The sequence below is a fragment of the Callospermophilus lateralis genome, chromosome 3, assembly GCF_048772815.1.
Source record: "Callospermophilus lateralis isolate mCalLat2 chromosome 3, mCalLat2.hap1, whole genome shotgun sequence".
Taxonomy (NCBI): Eukaryota; Metazoa; Chordata; class Mammalia; order Rodentia; family Sciuridae; genus Callospermophilus; species Callospermophilus lateralis.
In genome coordinates this window covers 161,573,235-161,598,563 of record NC_135307.1, presented here as the reverse complement: position 1 = coordinate 161,598,563, position 25,329 = coordinate 161,573,235, and the positions used below count along the sequence as shown (strand labels likewise).

General features: G+C 37.0%; 1 protein-coding gene across 4 annotated transcripts in view; it reads right to left on the bottom strand.

The window, feature by feature from the left end:
* Positions 1 to 10,498: 10,498 nt before the first annotated feature.
* Positions 10,499 to 25,329, bottom strand: part of Tasp1 (taspase 1) — a 286,082-nt gene continuing 271,251 nt past the window's right edge. For all 4 annotated transcript variants that reach the window (XM_076848949.2, XM_076848952.2, XM_076848950.2 and 1 more), the window contains one exon: positions 10,499 to 11,509. In XM_076848949.2, coding sequence (XP_076705064.1) covers positions 11,417 to 11,509 — 93 coding nt within the window. In that variant the 3' untranslated portion in view covers positions 10,499 to 11,416. The remainder of the gene's footprint in view (positions 11,510 to 25,329) is intronic.

The window sequence follows — 25,329 nt, the reverse complement described above, 5'->3', positions numbered from 1 at the left end:
TTTGATGTTAACTTCTTATAGGATGCAGCCTTGAAATGCACCCTAGAATTATAGTAATTTTAGCAGAGCTTTCTTTGATTGTCTTTTCTCTGACCTCTCTGTTAAGCTGTCTATTCTTTTTGTTTTATACCCAGAAATTAGACTCCACTAATTACCACTAGTTGTTCTATTGTTTTGGACAATGTCTGGGGTATAAATTGCTCAGTAGTATGATTCCCATAGAACTGAGCTGGAGTAGTTTTCAAAATCAGTTCTGAGGTTTGTTCTGATCCACAAAGGGTTCCTCTTAAATGTCTCTTTCCTGGCTGTCTCTGTCAAACTAGCTGGCCTGTAGTTTAGCATATTGCTCTTAATTAAGAGATGCTATTGTTTTCAGGGACAATCTGAGGCTTGAATTTCTCCACACCTGTTTCAAATAAACTCAGTTCCTTTGGGGAGAGCATCATTGCTCTTTTTTTATGGATGACCTCTCCTCTGGGCAGGCTCTTTAAACCATGACTGGATGCTGGGCAGGGCAGTAACCTCTGGTTGTCTTTGCTTGCCCCTCCCAGCATATAACCTTTGACCTCACATGAATTGAGACCAATGGTAATGGAGATCCCAGTTTTCTTGACCTGCCTCACCTGGGTAAAATCTCCATGTATGTGTAGGAACTGAGGAGAGAACAGTAACTTCCAATCTCTCAGATGCACTTATGAGGAATTTAGCCTCTTTAACTTGGAGTTGGAGGGGTTGAGAAATGCTGACATCCTGCCCCTTCTGGTGAGATACAAAAGGAACTGATTGGAAAATGAGGAGAGAGAGAATTTTCTTGACCACACCTATTTAGAGTGAATCTTCCATCAAGAACAGAAAGGGAAGAAGTGGATTGTGGTTCAAATGCCAAAGACTTTAGTTACTCTTCTCCAGTTTTAGTAGGAAAAAAAAGTTTTGTTTTTTTTTTTTTTAATTTGTGTATACTCTTGGGGAATTTTGCAGAGACTTAAGTGTTATTTATTTATTTATTTAGTTAGTTAGTTAGTTTTCACCAGCATTGCTTGTTTTACTGGGGAGTGGGTGTATGGAGCTCCTCATGCTAACATCCCAAAAGTAAAGCTCCTTTAAACTATTTTCTAAAGTCTGTGTTTTTCTTTCATACTTAGCTATACAATTTTCTTGGAATATATTAAGACTCTATTTCCCCCTTCTACTTTGCTATGCCATATTTGTTGAAAATTAAATGTTTATATATTTTCAGGTTTGTTTCTAGGCCCTCTATTCTTTTGTATTGTCTTGATTTTTCTGTATTTGTCCTAATACCAAGAAATAATCTTAATTAAAATGCTTTATAACAAGTGTTGCTATCTCATAGTGCATATTCACTAGTGTTCTTCAAATAGTGTTTTGACTATTATTGGCCCCTTGTATTTCCATATACATTTTAGAATTAACTTGTTGTTTTCTATAAAAATACGAGCATCTGTTGTTAGGATTTCTACTAGACTTGCACTGAATTTATACATTTTGAAGAGTGGCATCTTTACAACTTTGAGTCTTTTATTCTGTGAACGTGATATATCCTTCACTTGTTTAGGTTTTCTTTAACTTCTCTAAATTATTCTTCATAATTTTCTTTGTAGAGCTGTTGAATATCTTTCATTAAATTTATTTCTAAGTAGTTGATAACTTTTGTGCTATTATAGGTAAATGGATTGTCATATAGAAGATGTTTAAGAACAGAAATGGTAAATAGATTTCCTCTTGGATGCAAGACTGGTCAGTTCTTATTGGTTGTCTTAAGTGTTGGACTGAATATTGTGAAGGCAATCCTGGCTCTGTAGGAAATCTTCATGTCTGGTTATTAAATCTTTCCTGGACTCAACAGTGGGAGTTGGTCATGGTACAGGTATTATGGAGATGCCATCCTGATAAAAAATATACAGCTACCTTCTATGTGGTAATAAAGGGGAAATCCAGTGGATACAAGTTATAGGAAGGCAATTTAAGCAAGATTTTTTTTAACCTAAATTAAAGTACAATGGACTGCCTTATAAGGCAGTAGATTTTCTATCTTTAGAACTATTCAGGTAGAAACTGGATGGCCACTTAATAGTAACCTTGAAGTTGGGATTGTTGCATTAAATGCATGCTTGAATTAGAAGGAGAAAACCTTACTATTATTAACTTATATAATATATAATTTATATAATTTCTTAATTCTATGATATGAGAGAGGGGACTGTTGGGAGCCATGTGTGAACTATGTGTGAACTATGGGTAATGTTCAAGCCATTAAGGCCTTCCCTGCACTCTTCTGCCAACTCCTGGGTGAAATTCTCAGGTTCGAGTAAGCCCAGATCATGCTGGCACCCTGACCTAGCTCACAGCTCCAAGTTCAAGCACAACTTCTGGAGATGGAGGTAACCTTCCAAGCACAAACAACCTGTTTATCTTCACTCTCATCCTGTCCCCCCGAAGGAGATCTCTATTGATCCTTTTTGGTCTGTACTGATATAAAGTAAGTGTGGTCTTTTTCTTTGTTAGAAGTCAGACCCATCTGGTTGGCTCAATCCATCATGCCCCTGCTTCTAAAATAATTGTGGTTTTCTGTGTTTATTTTGTAATATAAGTTCCATAGCTTTTATTTCACAGCTAGCTCACACCTGCAACGGCTACCCACTCCCTCACTGTACTCGGGACATGGGTAAGAAATGGGGACCATCAAATGAACATTTATAATGAGAAGCATCTGACGATAGATGTTAAATGACTACCAAGTGCTTGAGATGGTTCCAGTCTATCAAGCTCTTCCAGTGTCACATTGCTTCCCCTCTGTAAGGTTTTGCTTTTATAAAATGGTGGTGTTGACTACATTATCTTTGTTGTTTTCTCTAGGTCTGCAGTTTTAAAACTCCAAAACTATAAGTCAACATCTGATAAAAAGTGTCTAAAAGGGTAGAAGACACGGAAGACCCAGGCTGAAGTACATCTCCTGCAGCTTCACATGCAGTTTGGACTCTTTCTTCTCAGGTCCCCTTTTCACTTCTTTTCCTTTTCTGAAAAGACCTTGAAACCACGTGTGGAAGATGATTGGAGCCACAAGATGGATAGAGCCTGAGTTCCTGAATCACTGCTTGGTGGATACATATTGTTTGGACTTCTTGGATATGAGAAAATTTTATCATACTAAGACTTTAAGATTTGGAGGTTTATCTATGATTGCACCCAGCATTGCCTTAAAATAATACAATTTCATGTTCTTGGAGTCTATCTGCCTGTAGTCACTCAATTGCAAACAGAAAGCAAATAAAATGTTAACATAAAATATTAAAAGTATGTCCCAGGCATTATTGAGACAGTGGAAGAGATCTTGGTTGGCAATTTTTGATTGGTGATTTTTTTTCTTTTTTTTTTTTTTTTTAGCAAGCAAGGATTTTTATTTTAAAAGAGGGTAAAAGATTCAGAACTCATTACTTGCAGTGTATCTGGGAAGGGTAAGAGTGCCCTTGGTTGATGTTTCTAAATCCACTCTTTGCCTCTGATAAGGAACCTTTTTGGCTTGGACATCTGACGTGGGTAGAGGAACACAATGAGGGCTGATTGCAATCTTTAATCCTCATTCAGTTGCTTTACACTGGACAAATCTAAGAACAGATAGAAGAGCAAGAGATCTTCCTGAGACTAAAGCAATAGATGATGATTACACTGATGAGTTTGCTCAATTCCCTCCCCTTTACTTCATTCCTCATCCCCAAGAGCTGTTAGAAGTAGCAGTCCTTATAGATAAAAACATTTTTCTTATGTTTCCTTCCTTCTTATGTTTCTTTATATAAGAAACTTAAAATATATAGTCTTTGTCTTAAAATCATTATCCCAAAGACAGTATGTCATACATGCTGATATTTATCATGCTTTTTTCACTTAAAATATCCTGAATATCTTTTCATGACAGCACAAAGGGAAATTCATCCTCCTTTTTAATGCTTTATTCCATGGAATGGATAAATCATAGTTTTATTTTACATCTCCCCATAGTAAGTATTGGTCATCCTCTGTGATCTACTATTACAGACAAACTACAACAAATATCTTTGTACATATATTGGTTTTATATGTACATAGGCATATCTATTCAGATAAACTCTCAGTATCTTGGTGCTGAGTTAGTGGGTAAATACACATATAATTTTGATAGTTATTGCCAAGTTGTCCCCATAAGTGCTTTATTATACACTTTTACAAGTAATATTTGAGAGAACCCATTTGAATACAGTATATCAAAATTTTAGACATTTGCTTAACCAAGAAAAAAAAAAGTGTCTCAGAATAAGTAACATAAAGGCCTGACAGAGGCCAAAAGAACTATGGCATTTCTCTGGCAAACTAAAACTCTGGCTCATTGTGTGCCCAACATTACCTAAGCCTGGACTCTAGGGATCTCTAACCAAAACCCTGTAATTTGGCACATTTAGAAACTGAGATCCCAGGAATGTAAAGAACTTTTTCAAGATTACACAGGTTAGGGGCAGGACCAGAGTTAGCACTTGATATTCTGCCTTTGGTTCACTGAACTACCACAAATGACAGCCCTCAAAGATGCTGGTGAATATATTGGCTACATGCAGAAGGAACTTTTGTGTTTGTGATAAGTTTTGGACCTTGAGGTTGAGGAGATTCTCCTGAATTGTCCAGGTGGGTACAACATAATCTCATGAGCCCTTAAAAGTGAAGAACCTTTCCCTATTGTAGTCAGAAGAGATCGATGGGAAAGATGAGGCAAAGGAGCCAAGAAGCATAAGAAGGATTCTGTAACTGGTTTGGAAGATGGAGGACAGGAGCCAGTACACAGGGGATGTGGGTGAAAGCTGTAAACCACCCTCAGCCAACAGACAGAAAGGGAATGGAGATCTGTCTTGCAATCTCATGGAACTGAGTTCTGCCAACAATGTGAATGAACCAGAAATAAATTCTCTCCTGGTACCTCCTAAAGAAATGAAGCCATGTTGATTTTGCCTTCTGGGAGTTATAGTAGAGAAGGCAGCCACAGTTATTACTTGAAAAAATTGTAAGACAATAAAATTTGTGTTTTTCTTAACTGAGAAGTTGGTGGTAATTTTTTTTTTATACCAGAAATAGGCAACCAATACACATCTCCAAATGTCTCTTCCGTGTCACCATGAGAAACCTTCATTTATACATTCAAGAAACATTTGTTGAGGACCTACTATGTGTTGGGTACTAGGGAAAATAGGTGCTGGAGGTTTAGCATGAATGACACAAAACTCCTTGTTTTCAGGGAGATTAACTTCAAATAGAGACATATAGACCAAAGAAATACGTTAGTTGTACAGTAGATTAGAAAGTGATAAATGCCAGAGACCAGACAGAAAGGGGACGTAGAGTGCTAGGAGGAGTGTGTTAGGAGGGTGTTCAGGGGCAACCTTGCTAAGAAGGTAACATTGAAGCAAGAGTTGAAGGAATAGAGAAGCAAGCGGTGAGGATTTATCCTGAAAGTATGAAGTGGGGTAGAAGCATGTGCGATGACTCTGAGATGAAAGGATGTCTGGGCGCTCAAAGACAGAAAGGAGGCCAGGATGGCTGGTGCAGAGTTAGCAAGAATACTAGGAAGTGGGTCAGAGAATTAGAAGGAACAGATCCCTGGGTCCTGGAAGGACTCTGGGGCAAGTTGTACAGAAAGGTTTTGAGAAGAGGGGCAGCCTGATCTTACTCTTTCTAGGTGCCAGTGGACAAGGGCCTATCAAGGCAAGAGTGGAAGCAGGGAGACCAAAGAGGAGCCTATTGCTATAAATGAGATAAGAAGATGAGCAGGAAGACAGGAGTGGAGGTGGTTGGGCTCACCATACACTGCAGAGGAGAGCCAATGGGATTTGTTGATGGACTGATTGTAGAATAGAAAGAAGGTAAAGATTCAAGGGTGTCAGAGTGGTGCCCCCAGTGAACTTTTCCTCTGGTATGAATGCCCTTTTATAGCTCCTTCCTCTTGAACCTGGACTGGAAAAAAGTGACTTAATTTAAGCAATAAATGTGACAAAAATGATGCAAGCCAGTTCAGACTGAAACCTTAAGACGTTCTGGCAGTTTCTACTTTTGTGCTCCTGGAAACCTTGAACTTCCATGTCTTCCAGGGAGGTGGCATCGAAAGTCCATATGGAGAAGCTCTGAGTTTGTATGGAGAAAGAAGAAAGCTCAGCCATCCCAGTGTCCCAGCTGAGCCCAGTCTCCAGGTCACCCTCCACTGGACAAACCTCACCAGGGACTACCAGCAAGAGCGGCAGAAAAGGGAAGAAAAACACCAATGGAAGCCAAATCTAGCTTACAGCATTGTGAGCAAATAAAATACTTATAGTTTAAACCATAAAGGTTTGGGGTTTTTTTGCTACTCAGCCATAGGTATGTGAAACAGATGACCCTTAGAGTTTTGGCTTGAGATTCAGAAGGATGGAGTTAACATTAACCTATTGGGAAGACTTAGTTAATATGTTTTAGGAAAGAACTTAAAATCTCACTACTTCTACATGGAAAGCAGCAAGTTTTTCTTACTATATTAGAAGTCCTCTATCTCAAACATTGCTAGATTTTCCAAGGTTAGGACAGACTTTTAGGAGATATTTAGGAGTAGTATCTCTAATGTAACAGCAATAGTAGGGGGTTAAAGGAATTATTTTGATTTTCTTATTCCCTTCCCAGCTCTTGAGGCTCTGTTAACAACGGAGAAATCCCCATGACAGTCTAAGGCAGGGAAACCCTCGCCCAGTTCTCCTGGCTTTTCCCACTGTGGTTTCAGAGCTTTGGTGACTGCACCATGTAAAGGAGAAACCACTGAGCTCACATTCCCTCCCAGCTTTCCACAACTGGTTACGGTGAACCACCTTGGGCTTGGCTGATGGTATTCTGGAAGCTGAGTGCGCCACCCTGGAGGGAAGTCCTTGCCAGTTTTAGATTTAATCCTTCCTGTGGCCACATACTTGAGACAGCTGCATGTGGAAAATGAAAAACTGCCTGGTCAATCTGGTTTGCCTATGGGTCTCTGATCACAGATATCTCGACTCATACCTTGTGGACTTGAACCCAAACTGAGTGTTGGGGAAAGCAGTGTATTCCTTAATGTCTTGGGACAAATATTAATATAAAATGATTACTTTTATGTTGCTAACCTCCCATTCAGTCTCATCAAAAGCCTTCTATATTCACCCACCCATACCTACTTCTCTTGGTTACTCAGCCTCAGAAAAGGGTTTAGAATAGAATTAAAGTAAAACAAATAAATTGTACACATGGGCTCATCTCTTTATGGCTTAGTATTTTCTTGGTCCAGTGTTCCTAAGAGGGAGGAGTGGCTTCTGCATAAACTGCCTTTGACAGCGCTCCATCCTGGAACTAGCCACTGCAACCTTATGTTGGACAAGGAGACTGGGCTTCACAGCAAAAAGGGAGTCAGAGTTTTGAGTGTTTACATGTTTTATGTCAGAACAAAGTCGATATATTTGACCTAATACACAGTTTGCTTTAAGAAAGTCTAGGGAGGTATTTTTTTTGAAAAACAAAATAACCATAAAATTATGTTATGGTTGGGCATCCAGCCTTGGAAGACAGAATTCTGGAAATAGGCTTCATATGAGATTGTTATGGAGATGTATCATATGGAAATGTGTCCATGGTAAAGGACACTGTTGTTATATTTAAATGTCTTAAAGTAATGAGAAGCCTTTGGATATTTCTCATAACTACTATTCACACCATTCCAGGTCAAGCACATTTATCATTCCCTGAGAAGATTCTTGATGAATTGCTGCTCTTCATCAGCTTCTTAAAAGTGCCCACGTGTCTTCAGCAGTCTGGTGCCTATCAACATTGAGTTAATTACAAAGTTCTCAGACTTTTGTGGCACATGCAGAGTTACTTCTGGGAAACGATGATTCTTCCTTATGATTCTTCACTTGTGGCTTGCTGTGTGCAGCAATAGGGCAGCTTTCCATGGTTCCAGAGGTGTTCTCAAGCACAGAAGTACAGATATTAGCCTTCAGTTGTCTAACACACAGAAGGTCCAAGGGCAATGAAGATGGACTTCTCTGGGATGTCTGCTAAATTGGCTTTCATTGGCTAAGACCTTATCACAGTTTTCACTGCACACACACATGTAGCCTCAGAAAATGGATTTTGACTATACACTTCAGTAGTATCATGGATTTCTATAAAAGCTTTAAGATAAAAAAATATGTATTGACCAGCATTAGGCTGAACCAGCAATATATGGAGGAGGCAGTAAGTGACAAAATGGTAAAATCATGGGTATCTTTTCATGATATTCTTAAACGAAAAGTACATGTTACATAATCCCCTTTGGGGTCTTCAACATCACACTATTTCTGTGTTAAAAACACATGAAAATTCATGCATAAAGAGTCTATGAGGTGTTAACTGTTGTCTCTAGGAAAGTGGGGCTATGAGTTAGTTTTTTTTCTTGATTTCCCTTATCTATTTTCTGACTTTTTTCATACTCAGCATGGTTTGCTTTTATAATAATAATGACCAGTTTAAAAAAAAAAAGATGCCACAATAATTAAATATAATCTAAATATTAAGGAAAAACCCTACCACCTTCAAAAATATTCTCCAGTCACTCATTAATTTCTTTACTTCCTCCATTTAGTGTGTCAAAATAGAACAATATTGGTTCTGTAGTAATCTGCAGGTAATTGGCATGCAACATTACCATTCTCAAACATAGGAGAAAATGAATAAGTAAGCAAAAAAGGGTTAGGAGCAGCCCAGAATGGATGTCTCTAATTCTATAAACCAAACTCATTCATTTTGCTCAAAAGCACCTCAGATTAGCATTAGAGACTTGTTCATTCCTACTTTATACACAGTTCCAACATGTATATCAACAGATATCTGAATTCAAGTTCATATTTAGAAGTGGTAATTAAGAGAATGGGTTTGGCATAGGCAGAAAAAGTGAGGATGGGGAGAAGTGGCAGAACTGACAAGAGAGGACAAAGACTCTTACCAGCACAGGTGCTCTAGTTACCTGGAAGAAGAGCACACACCTCTGTGCTCCTCACCAAACCCTGAAGACAACACACTTCAAAACCCAGAACAGGGTCATAGTGATAGCCATGGCGGGGTCAGACCAGGCTTAATTATATTTGAGAACCAAACATCCAGGGCTCAGCCCTTAAATTGAAATCAAAATCATTCATGTTACCTTAAAATAAATCTTCAGAATCTAGGTGACATAAGCCAGACTAGAGAATAAGGTTATCTTCCTATCTGTTTCTACCTTTTTTACTTTTCTGTGAAATGAAATTATTTTGTGTCTATTGATACTTGACTCCAGCATCTGATCTTTAATATCTGCTCTTATAATGAAGCAACTTATATAAGTTTTTATATTTGTGCCCCCATGATTTTATATATCACTTTTTTTTCCTTTCTAGATTCACAGAATTCCTTTAAAAATATTTAGAAAATTGGAGAATAAAGTCTGAACAAACTTGTTCTTAGAGAGGGGGTACACTTTTATACGTATCCATTTTAAAATTCTTCATAAAAGGGTTCTTTAACAAGTTCAAACTTTTAAATATGAATAAAATAAAGCCAAAAAGAGATGAAAGAAATGCCATTCCTGGTGAAAGAGGTCAGATGGTTTTTCAGACTCTAAAGTGTCCTGATAGTTTTACATGATCCACTCCAGTTCCTGAAAAAATCCTGACAACAGGTAACAGGTCTTTGAAAGCTTTTGAAGCCAAAGGCTCCCAACCAGCCAGCCCATCCCTTACCCAGTTCTCAGTCTCATTAAGAATGAGAAACAGATACCACGGCACCAATCTGTCTACGAGAGGGCAGCGAGACAAATGTAATTGCCTGTACAAGAAATATAAATCAGCCACTTTCAAATCATTCATATCTACACCCACCCCATTTTGGTTGTCTTTCCTTTATAATTTGGCCATACGTCCACGTCAAGTGTATAATTTCATCTGGGGCTTTATCAGTTACCGCCCAGAGCCATGATTATATGGTACAGGGAAACTTCCTTCCCCTGAGCGAGTCTATCTTTAGTATCTTCTTGATAACCACTTCTTACAAAAAAAAAAAAAAAAAAAAGCAAAAGGAAAGTCTTGTTTTTTTTTTTGTGTGTGTGTGTGTGTGTGTGTGTATGTGGCTCCAGAATCCCCAAATATAGCATTTAGAAGCAATTTATCAACTTTCAGCTGCCACTGCCATTTTTCAAAGCAAAGTGTTTTAGGGGACTCCATATTGAAGATTCAATCATGTAGCAAGTTCATCTTGGTAGTGTCTACCAAATCTGCACAGAGATAAAACTGGATTTTGAACAATCATAACAGCAGCAAAATAGATAATGGTATGACTTCTGGAAGAAGTAACTTTTGACAAACACAATACAAAACAGGGCTCCGATCTAGGGTTCAAAAGATAATTTATTAGTCTGAGAAGAGAAGTCACACACTATACCCAGTAATACGCTTCTTTTATTTTTGTGCCTTTATCTTAAAAATATATTTAAACAAGAAACAAATATTGAATTTTCCCATAAACTTTGCTTTCTTATTTACAGTGTTACATTGTAAATAACATTCCATTATACACAAATTAAGGACTGTCCATTACTGTATGTTCTCTTTACATATTCTTTCATAATATAGTACATATAGCTCGAAGCTATGCAATATTTAAGCTTAGAAAAGCTGAGGAAAGAAGTACAAACTTTCTCAAATAAGACTATTATTTAAAAAGGTTCTGACCTTAATTCTCTGCTAGATTGTTTCACTGAAACCATTCTTTGTTAAAGAAAAATGCCCCATATGAGGGATGAAAACAACAGTTTAAGTTACCACAGGATCCACTTAAACTGGTTAACAAATAAAAACACCTTATTACTTATTACTGTTATTAAATGGAGCACTACCACTGTCAAATCATTTAAACAAATAGATTTACTCTACAAATCAGACACACTACATCAATGACAGCTGGTACCTCTTTACAAAATAAAAAATGTTTCCTGTAACTTTAGGTTTTACTTGTAAACAGTTAAAGCACACATTTTGTAAAGATGATTTAATCATTCCTGGTCTTAGGTTACACAATAAGGAGTTTCTATTTCATTAAGGGAGAAGCAAGCACACACTCTGCAGATACATACACGCATGCGTGCGCACACGCATATCTACATACCCACAGGCACCCACACCCAGCACCCACATACACTCACCCACCAAAGGACCACTTGTCACTAAGTGCTAACTGCAGCAGCACTTGTGTCTCGAGCGGTGCATGAGGTTGAATACGAATTATAAAACAAGAAAGATAAAACATCCAACTTCATTAAAAACCCCAAAAGCTCAGCTTCTGAAACACTTTTCAGACACTTCATGCTTGGCCTGAAGGGTCAGTTCACTGGGCTCTCCAGGCGGCAAACCCCACCTTCAATTGCAACCGACTGTCCTGCAACTGCACCAGGAGGGAGTCTTGAAATGTGAGTCTGCAGAAAAGGGAAAGCAGAAAGCAGAGGTCAGAGGTGCCAACAGTGTCCCTCCAATTCTGAGAAAGGTGGAGTGAACTCCAAGTGACATTCACTTTGCTCCTGAGCATCTGCTACAAGCCAAGCACAGCACCAGTCAGTAGAGATGCAGATGTGATCAAGACAGCCAAGGCCCCTGACAGTGCCCAATGTACAGTTTAATCATATCCACAACAGTAAGGGTTTTAATGCCAACAATATTGAACATATTATAGTTATCTAAAGACTAATAATTTATTTACCTTTTGTCCTTTAAATATTCAAAACAACTGAGAATGCTTAATCCATGTTTATATCCCAATTTATTCCTTAAAAGATTTAAGTAGCTTACAAGAATTAAGATGATTCAGTAACCTAAAGTGAATGAGGAAATGAGGTAAAACAAAACTAAGAACTTACAAAACAAGGGACGGACAAAAGTGAGGTTAACACATAAAATCTAGACTCAGGAGTTCTGTATCCATGTTGGAGGCAGGATGCTTCTGTGCTTCTCAGTTTCCTTCAGGCCAAGATCAGGTAGATGGGTCATGTAGTGTACAGGATCACAGCAACCAATTGCTCAGATGAGAGCATCTGTTCTCAGCTCTGGGGCCAAGGAGACATTTCTCCTCGGGTATACATAAAAAGGGTGCTGGGTAGAGTGGATGAGTGAAGACAAGTTGTGCCTGCTGATTGTAACAATGTCACTCAAAGGAGGCTGAGGCCCAAGTGGAAGACAGTAAATGCTATTCCACAGAGGTCAGGGCAGTATCAGCCAGGAATTCCTTTGTGTGTGTGTGTGTGTGTGTGTGTGTGTGTGTGAGAGAGAGAGAGAGAGAGAGAGAGAGAGAGAGAGAGACAGAGAGAGAGAGAGAGAGAGAGAGAGAGAGATATCTGGCTTAATCCAGGGACAGAAAAATATCAGGAAGAACAAAGGAGTGGCATAACATTCATTTAATCCTCTTTAATTCTGTTTCTCTAAACAGCTTTTCCTAAGGACTGAACCACAGTGCGTTCAAGTACATGGAACAAGATTGTTAAGCTACACCCAGGGTAGGACTACACGCTTCCATGCAACCAAAAATGAAGCAGGTATAAGTTTATGGGGAATAACAAGCCATTTGGTTTATAGTGTGAGGGCAGACACTCCTCAGAGGCTGACCGCCCAAGTCCAATGAGAGTAGCTAACAAAAGTCAATAATCTGGAAAATAATGAAGAATAGGAAATGGTTTTTGGTACTTAGTTTTTCTGTGTGCAAGCCAGGAAGCAATCTATAATGTACAAGGGTGAGGTGGTGAATTGGGAGGTGAAGCTGGGCAAGGAGGTCTCTATGATACCTCTTAGAATCCAAGTATCCTTGAATTCATTCACCTGACTCAGGCCACCAAGAATCATGCCTCAGAATCTGTTCTCATTATTATAGCTGATAGCCAAATTTGGGTCTCACCAAATAAGTATATCAAACCTAAGAAGTTCTAGTAAAACAAACTTATGGAACTTTTGTTTCTTGTGATGCCTCATTAATTTGTGTGTGGGAGGGAAATTAAAAGAGGAAGTTTTTTTTTTTTTTTTTTTTTTTGTCCTGCTGATCAGCACACATTGTCACTCCATGCACAAAAATCTCAAATCCCATAATTCCTGGAGTTCAACATTGGTGAGACTGTTTTTACTTTTAGTCATTTGTACCATGGATTGAGAATTTTTTTCCAAGTCATCATCCATCAGAACGTTTATTTAAGGTCTTCCTAAAGTAACACAAACAAAAAATCCTGAGTCCCTCAGTCAGTTCCATCTCTAATCTCATCCTTTAGTCAGGAATACAGGCATGCAGCTATGACATGGATTAAGAATAAAAGATGAGATGGTGGTTCCTCAAAAGCTTACACATAGCATTATCATGTAACAATTCCACTTCTGGAAATATACTCTTCCCCCCACAAAAGTGAAAGCAATGACTCAGATATTTGTACACCAATGTTCACACCAGATTATTCACAATAGGCAAAAGATGGAAGTAACCCAAAATGTGGTATATACATATGATGGAATATTGTTCAGCCTTAAAAATGAATGAAATTCTGACCCATGCTACAACATGAGTGAATCTTGAAAACATGCTAAGTAAAATAAGCCAGACAGAAAAGGACAAAAATAGTATGGTTCTATTTATACGAGGTACTGTTTTAGTCAGCTTTTCATGGTGACCAAAATCTGTGACAAAAACAACTTAGAGGAGGGAAAGTTTATTTGTGGCTCATGTTTTCAGAGGTCTCAATCTATAGATGACCAACTCTACTGCTCTGGGTCCAAGGTGAGGTAGAGTATCATGGTGGAAGAGCATGGTGGAGAAAAGCTGCTCCCCTCATGGCAGCAAAGAAGCAGAGAAAGAGAGGGAAGAATAATCCCTCCAGGATAGAACCCTTCTCCAGCCACACCCCACCTGCATACAGTTATCACTCAGTCAGTCCATTCAAAGTAGGATGGACTGATTAGGTTAAAGTTCTCACATTCCAATCACTTTACCATCAAACACTCCTGTATTAACGCAGAAACTTTTAGGAGACATCTTCTATTTAAACCATAACAGGCACCTATTAGTCAAATTCATAGCTATAAAGTGCAATGTGGTTGCCAGTGGCTTGGGGGAGAATAGGATGGGAGATACTTTTTAATGGGTCCAAAATTTCCATTTGGGATGATGAAAAAGCTCCAGAGATGAAAGTGGTAATGGTTTCATTCAATGTGAATATACTTAATACCACTGAACTATATACCCTTAAAATTGGTTAAAATGGTAAAGCCAACTCATGTATGTTTTACCACAATTACAAAAAAGAAAGAAAGAAAGCAAGCATAAAGCAAGCATAAAGCAGAAATGACAAATTATTACCTGATCCATATAGCTATTCACAAGAAATTAATCCATGATGGAGATCGCATAGGAGAAACATCAACACCACTATTCTATTCATAAATAGATTGGAATTTTCCAAGTAGATTAGCCAAAATATCTATTCTTAACAGAGATGCTCACAGGAAAATCTATTCTCAGACTTCTCAGCAATTCAGGGAGAATCTAAAGGGATCACCTGGAAGTCATGAGGGTTCAGGCATCAGAGGACAAAGAGAATAAATGGAGTGTTTAAAAAAGATTGAAGAGTTCCAACATTTCAAAGCAGATAATTTAAAAATTGTCTTGGAAATGGTGGTATTAAAGCAATGGATTTCCTGCTGACCACAGAAAAGATCAGCACCAAAGGAGGGAACTCCTGTTCCATCCACCAGGGGACTTGACAGCAATCTCTTGAGGTTTACAAAAACACAGATGGCCAATCAAAAAATATTTCTAACACTCCCACCCTTGCCAAGCTTATGATAGCAGATTATCTAAATAAGATGAAGTAAGCCACAAAGTATCAAGGAAAGTTAGGAAGGAAAAAAAGGGGTGAGATTAGAAAAGTTGGCAATGATCTTGAGATGTTTATCAACTATACTTGGGCAAAATACTACACATACATTTAGATTTTTATAAATTGAATTGTTTGAAAAAACATAAATATTTAAAATAAAAAACTAGACAAATTAGTTGTTATGATTAATTTCTCAAGATGATCTCTTCCCTAAATCACCACCTAGTCCAGGAAGATTTCCCAATTATAAAACATGTGGGAACAATGTTGGTGTTGAGGAGAATAAAATGGTTAATTATTCATATGTCAATACTTCACCAGTTTCATCCATCAACATGATCTTCTGACTCATTAGAAAATAAGTGACCTTGGTTTGAAAAAGTTTAAGCCACCGGTACTTCCAGGTTTCTGTGGGGATTTCAATGGGGCATCAAGTCATATAAATAGTGGGAGCTGTTTAAGAAAATGTTTTATATGAGTGTTTATCTCCAAACACTTCTTTAGAGAAATGGGTTTGAATTTCTCTTGACCACTTTCTACAATGAACTTGGAAATCAACATTTAAAAATTCAATAAAGTATTTTATATTGAGTGTTTAAGGACTAAATAGATTCAATGGTATCCTATCAGCAGAGGAACTTAACAAGAAGCCTACAACTATTTAAACAGCAGTGCAATTTTTTAAAAATTTATTTATTTATTTTAATTAGGTATATATGACAGCAGAATTCATTTTGATTCATATACACAACTGCAGCAAAACTTTTCATTTCTCTGATTGTACACAATGTAGTGTCACACCATATGCGCAGTCATACATGTACCTAGGGTAATAATGTCCATCTCATTTCACCATCTTTCCTGCCCCCATACTCCCTCCTCTCCCCCACCTCCCAGAGTTTGCCCAAAGTTCCTCCATTTTTTCCCATGCTCCTGCCCCCCATTACGGATTAGCATCCACTTATTGGATAGAACATTTGGCCTTTGGTTTTTTGGGGATTGGTTTACTTTGCTTAGAATGATATTCTCCAACTCCATGCATTATGCAAATGCCATAATTTTATTCTCTTTTAATGCTAAGTAATATTCCATTGTGTATATATACCACATTTTCTTTATCCATTTTTCTATTGAAGGGCATCTAGCTTGGTTTCACAGTTTAGTTATTGTGAATTGAGCTGCTATAAACATTGATGTGGCTGTGTTACTATAGTACACTGATTTTAAGTCCTTTAGGTATAGACTGAGGAATGGGATAGCTAGGTCAAATGGTGGTTCCATACCAAGTTTTGTAAGGAGTCTCCATACTGCTTTCCAGAGTGGTGGCACCAATTTGCAGACCCACCAGCAATATTTGAGTGCAGGAGTGCAATTTTATTGTAATTTAGAATTCATGAGAAATAACACATGAAATGCAGGAGAATAATCCATTTGGAGTCATCCTGCTACATACCCCAGTTGTATAGCTCTCTATCCATGATTCCATACCTTTAATATCCTTTTCTGGATCTTTCTCAAGGAAAGACTTCCAGGACACAATTCAATCTAGAAGCTTGTCTCCTAGTTCTATAGCACCCATCTGAGAATTTCTCATTGGTGACATCTTGGTTTTGATTTGCTTTTCAGTTTTTAGGTTGTCTTACCTATACGTTGGTATTCCCTAGAACTTTCAAAGTATAGGAAACGGAGAATAGATGACCATAATATACCCTCCAGGATTGTGTTTATATACACAAAAAGTATAAAGTGTGTAACTAGCATGATCACTTATTTCAGATAAAAAGCCAATCAAACTACATTGTCAGAGTAAAGATCCTTCTTAGATTTTTAAAGAATAGACTGACTAAATGTTTCCATTTTCAATTGATTATGCTATTTATGAATAGAGTCAGAACTTTAGATTTCTCAGATGCGAACAGCTCTACACCAGTGGAATAAAATGATCTTATAGCTGGAACTCTCTGCTTTCTTGCTAATTCCTTATAGATCCTTGAGGTTAACACTCCTGAAGAACTATAAATTATAAACTAAACTGACTATTCAAAACCAATATTCTTAGGGCTATGTCTCTCTTAAAAACCAAATACATTTAGCTTGAGGATTTCAAAATAATAAAGTTAAAAATAAAGAAAAAAATTATATAATTACTTTATATTGAATCTACGTAGTATCTTATATTTCCTAGCATTCATATTCACATGATAAAATTCTTTAAGACCACCTTAGGGACTGCTCTTCTGTGGTTTTAAGGAAAATTGAAATATACTATTTAAAAGTTTAAAGCCTTATTTAGTGGTTATATTTTAATCCTCTGCCTCTCTACTCAACATATGACCATTTTTCCACTTTGGGAGATTTGTTTGAGATCTTCCATGGGAGTCAAAGGAAGACTCTCTTAAACAAGTCATTATCCTACTTTGGTGGAGTTAGAAAAACAAAATCTAGACAGACATCATCCAAAATAATCTCTTGGAAATATTTTGTTCACTAGTTTCATAATTATGAGGGTTTGGTTTTCTTTTTTTTAATGTAGAAAACTTGAAAGCAAGATACTGAAGTCAAAGCAATGCAGGCATTTACAAATAGAATAAATGACACTGGCAAAACACTTAGCAGTGGAGAGATTTACAAAACAGCATTGCAAAACAGAGTAGAGGTGTACTTATCAACCAGTGGCTAAACAAATGCTTTATGTATTCCACATATTATGTCCAATTCTAAAATTAATCTACAGAGGCATCATAATGGCCATGAGCATTAGCTACAGAATCAGAATACCTGGAATTCTTGGTTACCTATTCTTCTTTCTGAGGTGGTGGTGGTGGGTGGGGGGTGGAAAGCTACATTTCCCAGACTCCTTTGCAGTTAGGTATGGCTATGTGACTAACATCAGGTCAATGGACTAAAGTGAAAAGCACCATGATAGAAGATCTGGCACAATATCATTCTGTGCACCATTCTCCAGACTCTTTCTGATGATCTAAAGGCTTATGAGATAAGAGGAGCCTGAGATCCCATATCATTATCTAGAGAAGAGTCCTTTGTCAATCAGAAACCTCAATTTTGTGTGTGAGGTGAGTTCTCAGTGTGAATGTGAGCTACACTACTATTGTGTGTGATCAACTATGCATTTGAGAATTTGCTTGTTGTAGCAATTGCTGTTATCTTAACCAATACTGGTTTATTCCAGGGTTCTGTGCTTATTAGCTGTGTGAACTCTGCTGGTTCCTTAACAGGACCCTACATCTGTGGATAAAACAGTAGCATTTATCATAAGGTTGATAAAGACTATATGAGAAAATACATGCAAAGAAAGTATATCTCAATAAATGTAAATATTGCTGCTCAAAACACACACACACACACACACACACACACACACACACATACACACACACACACACAGCCCTAGCATAAATACTGTACATCACAATCTCTATACAGATTATTATATATCCCAGAGTTGGGAAACTGTTTCAAAAGTTTGTTAGTCTGCAAAAATAGAACAAGATATTAGGGGAGGGAGTATGGGGGTAGGAAGGATAGTAGAATGATCAGACATTATTACCGTATGTACATATATAACTATATGACCAGTGGGATTCTACTTCATGTACAACCAAAAGAATAAGAAATTATACTCCATCTATATATGATGTATCAAAGTGCATTCTGTTGTCATGTATAATTAATTAGAACAAATAAAAAGTATTTTAAAAAATTAGTTGCATAGCTGAAGATACTAATATTTTTAAGCCAATACTTTTGATGCTACTGTTTTGCTACTACCAACAAAATAATTGCTGATTATTACTAAAGGCTTTGCATATACTAGTATGCTGTATCATGAATCTTAAAGGCTCAAAAACAATAAGCTCAATATGCTTGGATGCTACTGACAAAGCCAAAGTGGTAGAATGCTGAGAAACTGCCTTCTAATAACATGTACCATTGTTGGGAAAACAAATAAAATCATATGAAATGATTAGAAAACCATGAATGCAAAAATACAAATTTGGGGGGATTTAATTCATACTGTAACATGTAGAGACCTCAAAGTGACACTGAATTAAGTCTACATTGCCCCATAAGCTCTGGTTTCCATTAGTTCTGAGTTGAAATATCTCCTGCTGTGTCCTTTGCTCCTTCTTCTCCCTGTCTACTTACCTCCTTGCCATTCCTCAACCTCACAGCATGCTCCAGCCTTCGGACTATATTACACATGTCTTCTCACTACAGAAAGTTCTTTCAGCATCATTGTGGCCCACTTGATCACTTCTGATGGATTCTTACTCAAAAGGTCCCTTCTCATGAAGATTTATCCTGGCTACCCACCTGTGTTTCACTACCCACTAGCCTTTCCACTCCAGTGTCTCATATATCCTACCATCATGTACTCATCAACCTATTTTGTTTATTTATTTCTCTCATTCATTGCCTGTCTTTCCCCACTGGAACATAAAATTCCTGAGGACAGAGTTTCATCTGCTGGTTCACTATTTCTTCTTCAGCACCCAAAAAACAGCCTGCACATGATAGGAGTTCAGTATATTTGTTAAGTGAATGAAGGATTCATGGACAGAAGACGTTGGGGAGGAAGAATAATTGAAAGAAAACTACAAATTAGACATTTTATTTTTTAAATATTTATTTATTTATTTTTGCATTACAATTCTTAATACACCATTATACAATAATTTATCATATCTCTGATTAGATATAAGATATGTTGACACCAAATTCACATCTTCATACATGTATTTTGTATAATGATGAGGGTCTCCTTTCACCAACCATGATATTCCCCTTCTCCCTCCCTTTCCCTCCCACCCCTATTCCCTATCCAGAGGTAATCTTCCTCCCTTGCTCTCCCTCCCAAACCCATTTTGAGTCACCCCCCTTATATCAGAGAAGACATTCGGCATTTTATAAAATGTTTAATTTATATTAGACATTTAAAAAATTATTAATTTTATATTTTTTTAACTTTTATATTTTGTAGTTTTTAAGTTTGCTATAAATTTTTGAAGAGATTTGTGTCAATTAAATCATCAAAATGATATTAAAGTTGTGGACCTTAGATCTCTGAAAATAATAACCTACATGTTTCCTAAGACTATTATAAAACATAGAAACAGTGTAATCTGATTATTAGCTGTTCATTTATCATACACAATTGTGCTTCAGCACACCTATTACTTCTTTCAGAAGGAGATCATTAGAGGCGTCAGCAATCTAAATATTGGTCAAGCACAGACTGTAAACTTTCTGCATCTGTTGTATTATACTGTAATAATGAAGCTTTGATGAGTTCAAACCTAGAAAAAATATGAAAAATACCAGGGCAAATTTGTTGTATTGGCATGTTCCCTTCTGAAATGCAGGACTGCAGCCCAGTAAAATGCTAGTGTGCTAACCTCAATTTTACATTAGTATGTACTTGAGAGGAGACACCTCTTTTCTCTACCATTTTCTCTTCTTCTGTTAATTCTACCTTATTTTTCAAATTGTTGAGTCCTAGACAACTTCTACTTTTTTCATACACTGGCAGTGTCACATGCATTTTCTAAATACAATCTACAATAATGTGCATGTTTTATAGAATAAAAATCCATTTAACTATAGGTTAAGTGTCTCTTTTGTGTTTATCATTATGTGACTTGGGCAATGAAAATTTGGTTCTGTGAGATAGTACTGTGGGCTGAGCACACCTTACATTCTCACAAAGTAAATTCTTCATCAGTTCTTTTACTGGTACAAACATGATAGACCTTAAGCAGCCGATTTCATAAAGATAGGCTGGGGAAGTGTGTCTGGCTAGATTTAATGCCTTGTTTTTATTGGGGATTTTATTTTTTCTCTTTAAAGAGTGGAATCAGAATATATTGCCACCCCCATCCATTTCCCAGAAGTTCCTGCCCACAGCTTTCAAAAGCAGTCTTTCAAGGACACACATTTTGTGAATAAGTATATTCTGAGCATTCTCTGTGTGCGGCATTAAATTTGGAATGTAGTAACTGTTCTAAAAATAGTCTGGTCTTCAGACCTCATCCTGAAAGCAGATGTATTCTATGAGCTGACAATTTTACATGAACCTTCTTAATATTGTCTGGAATACTATATATTTTTACAAAATAAAAAGCCATTAATTATTGCCCAAAAGATCTAGTGATCGCTTTCTAAGCCTGGATAACATTGGGACAATGTGAAATAAGGACTGTGAGTCAGATGATCTCTAGAGGATCGTTTCTGAGTTTTGAGATCCCTAATGCTGATTTCATTGAACTTTCGCATACATTGTTAATAAATAAAAAAATGAGTATTTATTTCTATTCCATCACTGTCTTACATTAAAAGTAAATAGGCCGGAGCAATCTGAAGATTCTCAAGTTCAACCTAACAAATCAGAGATATCAACAACATGAAGAATCATTTCCATATGTTTGTCATTTTACTGTATGCAACCCCTACCTTGTTTTCCACATTTAAAACAAGTATGCCATAAAAGATCCATTGGCAAATGTGGAAAAAAACACAATGACAGCACTATGGTAAATTTCATTGTTAGCACCAAAAAAGGGCTATATAAAGGGCAAAAAGTTCTATTGTTCTCAAATAAAAATATCATGTCCAAGGAGCCTTAAAATAAGATTAAAATACTCTCTGATGAGAACAGCATGTTGTTTCAGGCTCACGGACACTTTTGTTTCTTCTTTTACCATGCCTACTGACACCACATTTCAGTTAGAGGGAACATCAGACAAGAGTTCCCTCCTATTTTTAGCTTAAAAGCCCTATGAGTGAACCCACATAAACACTGCAAGCCTAACAGTAACTATTATCCCACCTCTCACATGGAGAATTATCATGAATATTTCCTTTGCTAAAGGTGATAAAAGCTCTCCACTATTTAGCACATATTTATTTTTCACTTCTTATAGAAGAACAGAAGAATGAAACACACATGGATCTTTCTGTAAAGGCAATAAATGTCTTTGTAGAATATAGAAACTAGGTCCTTGTGAAATCTTAATAAAAATAACAAGTCCCCATCTTTACATGCTTTAGTTTCCATAGTACTTTTACATTGATGAGATCTCAAAATACCCCACCAGGTAAAAGGATGTATTCTATACCTATTTTTCAACTGGAAAAAACACACACAAAAAAAGCAAGTCATAGAATGGTTACGTGGTTTACTATGGTCAAAGAGGAAATGGAAAAACTGAGATGTGAATGAATGCCTCTGGACTCCAAATTTAGGGCTTTCTTTATGCCCACAAAGCCTTACTTTGAAGAAGGATGTTAAATTGAGCTCTGTTTCACCTTTCACTGCAGGTGGCCTATGATGAAGCAGTTTTTCAGGGTAAAATAAAGCATGCTCAAAAAAGCTAGTGTTGCAGATTTTAATAACCAATTTCAGAACGAGTTTTAGTCAGTTTCTTGCTGCTGTGACTAAAAGACCTGACAAGAACAATTTTAAGTAGAAAAAGTTTATTTGGGCTTCACGGTTTCAGAAGTTTCAGTCCACAGATGGCTAATTCATTCCTCAGGGCCCAAGATATGGCAGAGGAAAGTAGTTCAGGACATCACACCAGGAAGCAGAGTGAGAACTCTACCCAACAAAGACAAAATATATATCCCAAAGGCCCCCAGGGACTTACCTCCTCCAGCCACACCCTACCCGCCTTCAGTTACCACCCAATTAATCCCTATCAGGGGATTAATGCACTGAATAGGTTAAGGCTCTCATAACCTAATTACTTCACCTTTTTTCTTGCATTGTCTTACACATCAGCTTTTGGGATAGATCTCATATCTAAATCTAACAGAAGAACTCTAGGTTTAAGCCTGAACTCTGCTGCTAATGGACTGAATAATCTCTAGACAAGAAATTCACTAGCTCTGGATCTTGGCATTCTTACAGGTAAAAATAAAAACTTGGACTTAATTATATCCAGGGTCCTTTCTGATTGTGACATACTACACAGTTTTATATTAGAATGTCCCTATAAATGTTTAAATAATTTTTAAAAAGTTCATGTCTCTAAATTTTCCTAGAATCTGGTTATTGCATTTCTTTTATTAGCCCTTCTAAGAACTAATTAGAGTCTCACTTGGTCTTGGAAATCTGTCCCACCTTCTTAGATCCAACCTAACCCTAAAAAGCAGTGTTCTGAGAGGGTAATCTGAAGACCACTTACCAAAGCTCACCATACCAAAGTATTCCAGGAGACTAGATTTTTCAGCCTTCCTTGGGGACTTGTACTTCCACCTCTACCAGGGCAAAGCTTGTATGAAAATACATCTGTGATTCCATAATGTTAATGATGCACACTGAGATGGTAGAGACATTTAAAACTCTGATTTTTTAAAATATTATTTAATAACATGTACTATTTTATGTAAAATAGTGAAACAAAAAATCAGTATATGTGATTTCATGTAAAAGGATGGTGGAATGTGATAGTCATCATTATACAAAGTACATGTATGAAGGCTTGAATTGGGTGTCAACATACCTTATATACAAACAGAGATATGAAAAATTGTGGTATATATGTGTATTAAGAATTGTAATGCAAAAAAAGTACATGTATAATGGCATAAATTGGCATGAACATACTCTATTTATAGAGATATGAAAAATTGTGCTCTATATGTGTAATAAGGATTGTAATGCATTCCACTGTTGTTGTGTATTTTAAATAAATAATAAAATAAATAAAAAAATGAAAAAAAAAAAGAAAACATACCAAAAAAAATCAGTTACAAAATGTTAATAGTAGATAATGTGGAATAGCTCACTGTATCCCAGGGGAATTCACTTAGTACCAGGACTGGAATTTTTTTCCTTGTCATTTTCTTTCCTTTTCTCAATTATGTAGTAGGATGATTTAGTGAGTGTTTAATAAAGCAGTATAATCATAACTAATTGATTAACTAATCTATATATTTTTCTTACTTTCCTTATGGCTCTAGACTCATCTGGGAAGGTATGACTATGTCCCCACTCTACTCTTTAAGACTACTTAAAAAAAAAAAAAAAAGGAATGAACATGGTAACTGATGTCCATACAAGGTCCAGCAACAGCATCTGAAAAAGGTGACACTCTTCTCCCTTAAACACATTCCTTCCTTGATTTCTAGCCCATGCTCACCAGGTTCTCCTTCAACATCTCTAGCCACAACTCCTCAGGATCCTTTGATGGCTCTTCTTCATCTCCCCAATTTATAAAGATGGGAGTTCCTAGAAGTTGGGCCTCTTCTTCTTCTATTTTTTCTCCCTGTTTATATTCTCTCCATTGGTGATCTTATTCAGTTTTGTTTTGTATAGCATTTACATGCTGAAATTCTCAAATATACCTCTCTAATTAAGTCACTTCCTAGTTTGTGACTCCCAAAGTCATGAGGTTTTAAGTGATTAGAAGCTTGAGTTCTGGAGTTAAGATTGTGTGTCTAGGGCTGGGGTAGTAGCTCAGTGGTAGAGCACTTGCCTAGCATGTATAAGACACTGGGTTCAATTCTCTACACCACGTATAAATAAATAAAGGTCCATCAACAACTAAAAAAATTTTAAAAAAAGACTGTGTGTCTGGACTCACTTAGCTCTACAACTTTGTAGCTGTGAGACCTTAGATCTGTAACTTGACTCAGGCATTTCTTCTCTGAAGGGGCAGGGAGATACTAAGCTAAAAGGAAAGAATCTATCTGGGCTCTGCAGAATGAGGGTTCAGTTGATCCCAACTTCTACACAGATGCTGGGGGCTTCCCCTAAGGTCCATAGGGGAGGTTCTAGGTCACCATTTTCTTGGTAAAGACAGCTGCCTAGTCTCCTCTTTGTAAAGAACTTTCTGGGGAGGTCGCAACATCCTCATTATTTGTAGTAGGTGAAAATCCAAAACATCAGTTACAGTCTTCTGGTTGGTAAGCTACCAGATAACATTGATATTACTCTTTTCAAGAGCATCTGATATTTGAAAAGAAATGAAAGGCTAATGTTTAAACAATCATAAAGAGTAAAACTACTATTTGTGTAATGGACTATTTCCTGAGAATCTCAGTTGATCTGTCAGTGAGGAATTTAGGAGGAGTAAAATTAAAAACCAAACAAATTCTTTAAAGAAAGTTTTCCTTGTCAAAATCACCTGCTTTTTGACTTCTTATCGACCAGACCCATGCAACTTCAAAGAACTGTTAAGACACTGTGACCTAAATTTCCCTAGCTGACTTCTGCTGGGTCCTGGGAGGTACTCTCTGGAGGAAGAAGAGAGGAGAGGAGAGGAAAGGAGGGGAGGGCAGTGTGGCAAACTTACTGCTCTGCCTCATTCCATTCTTAGACATAGTTAGGTACAGGAGCACAAAAAATTCAGACATACTACAATCAAAAA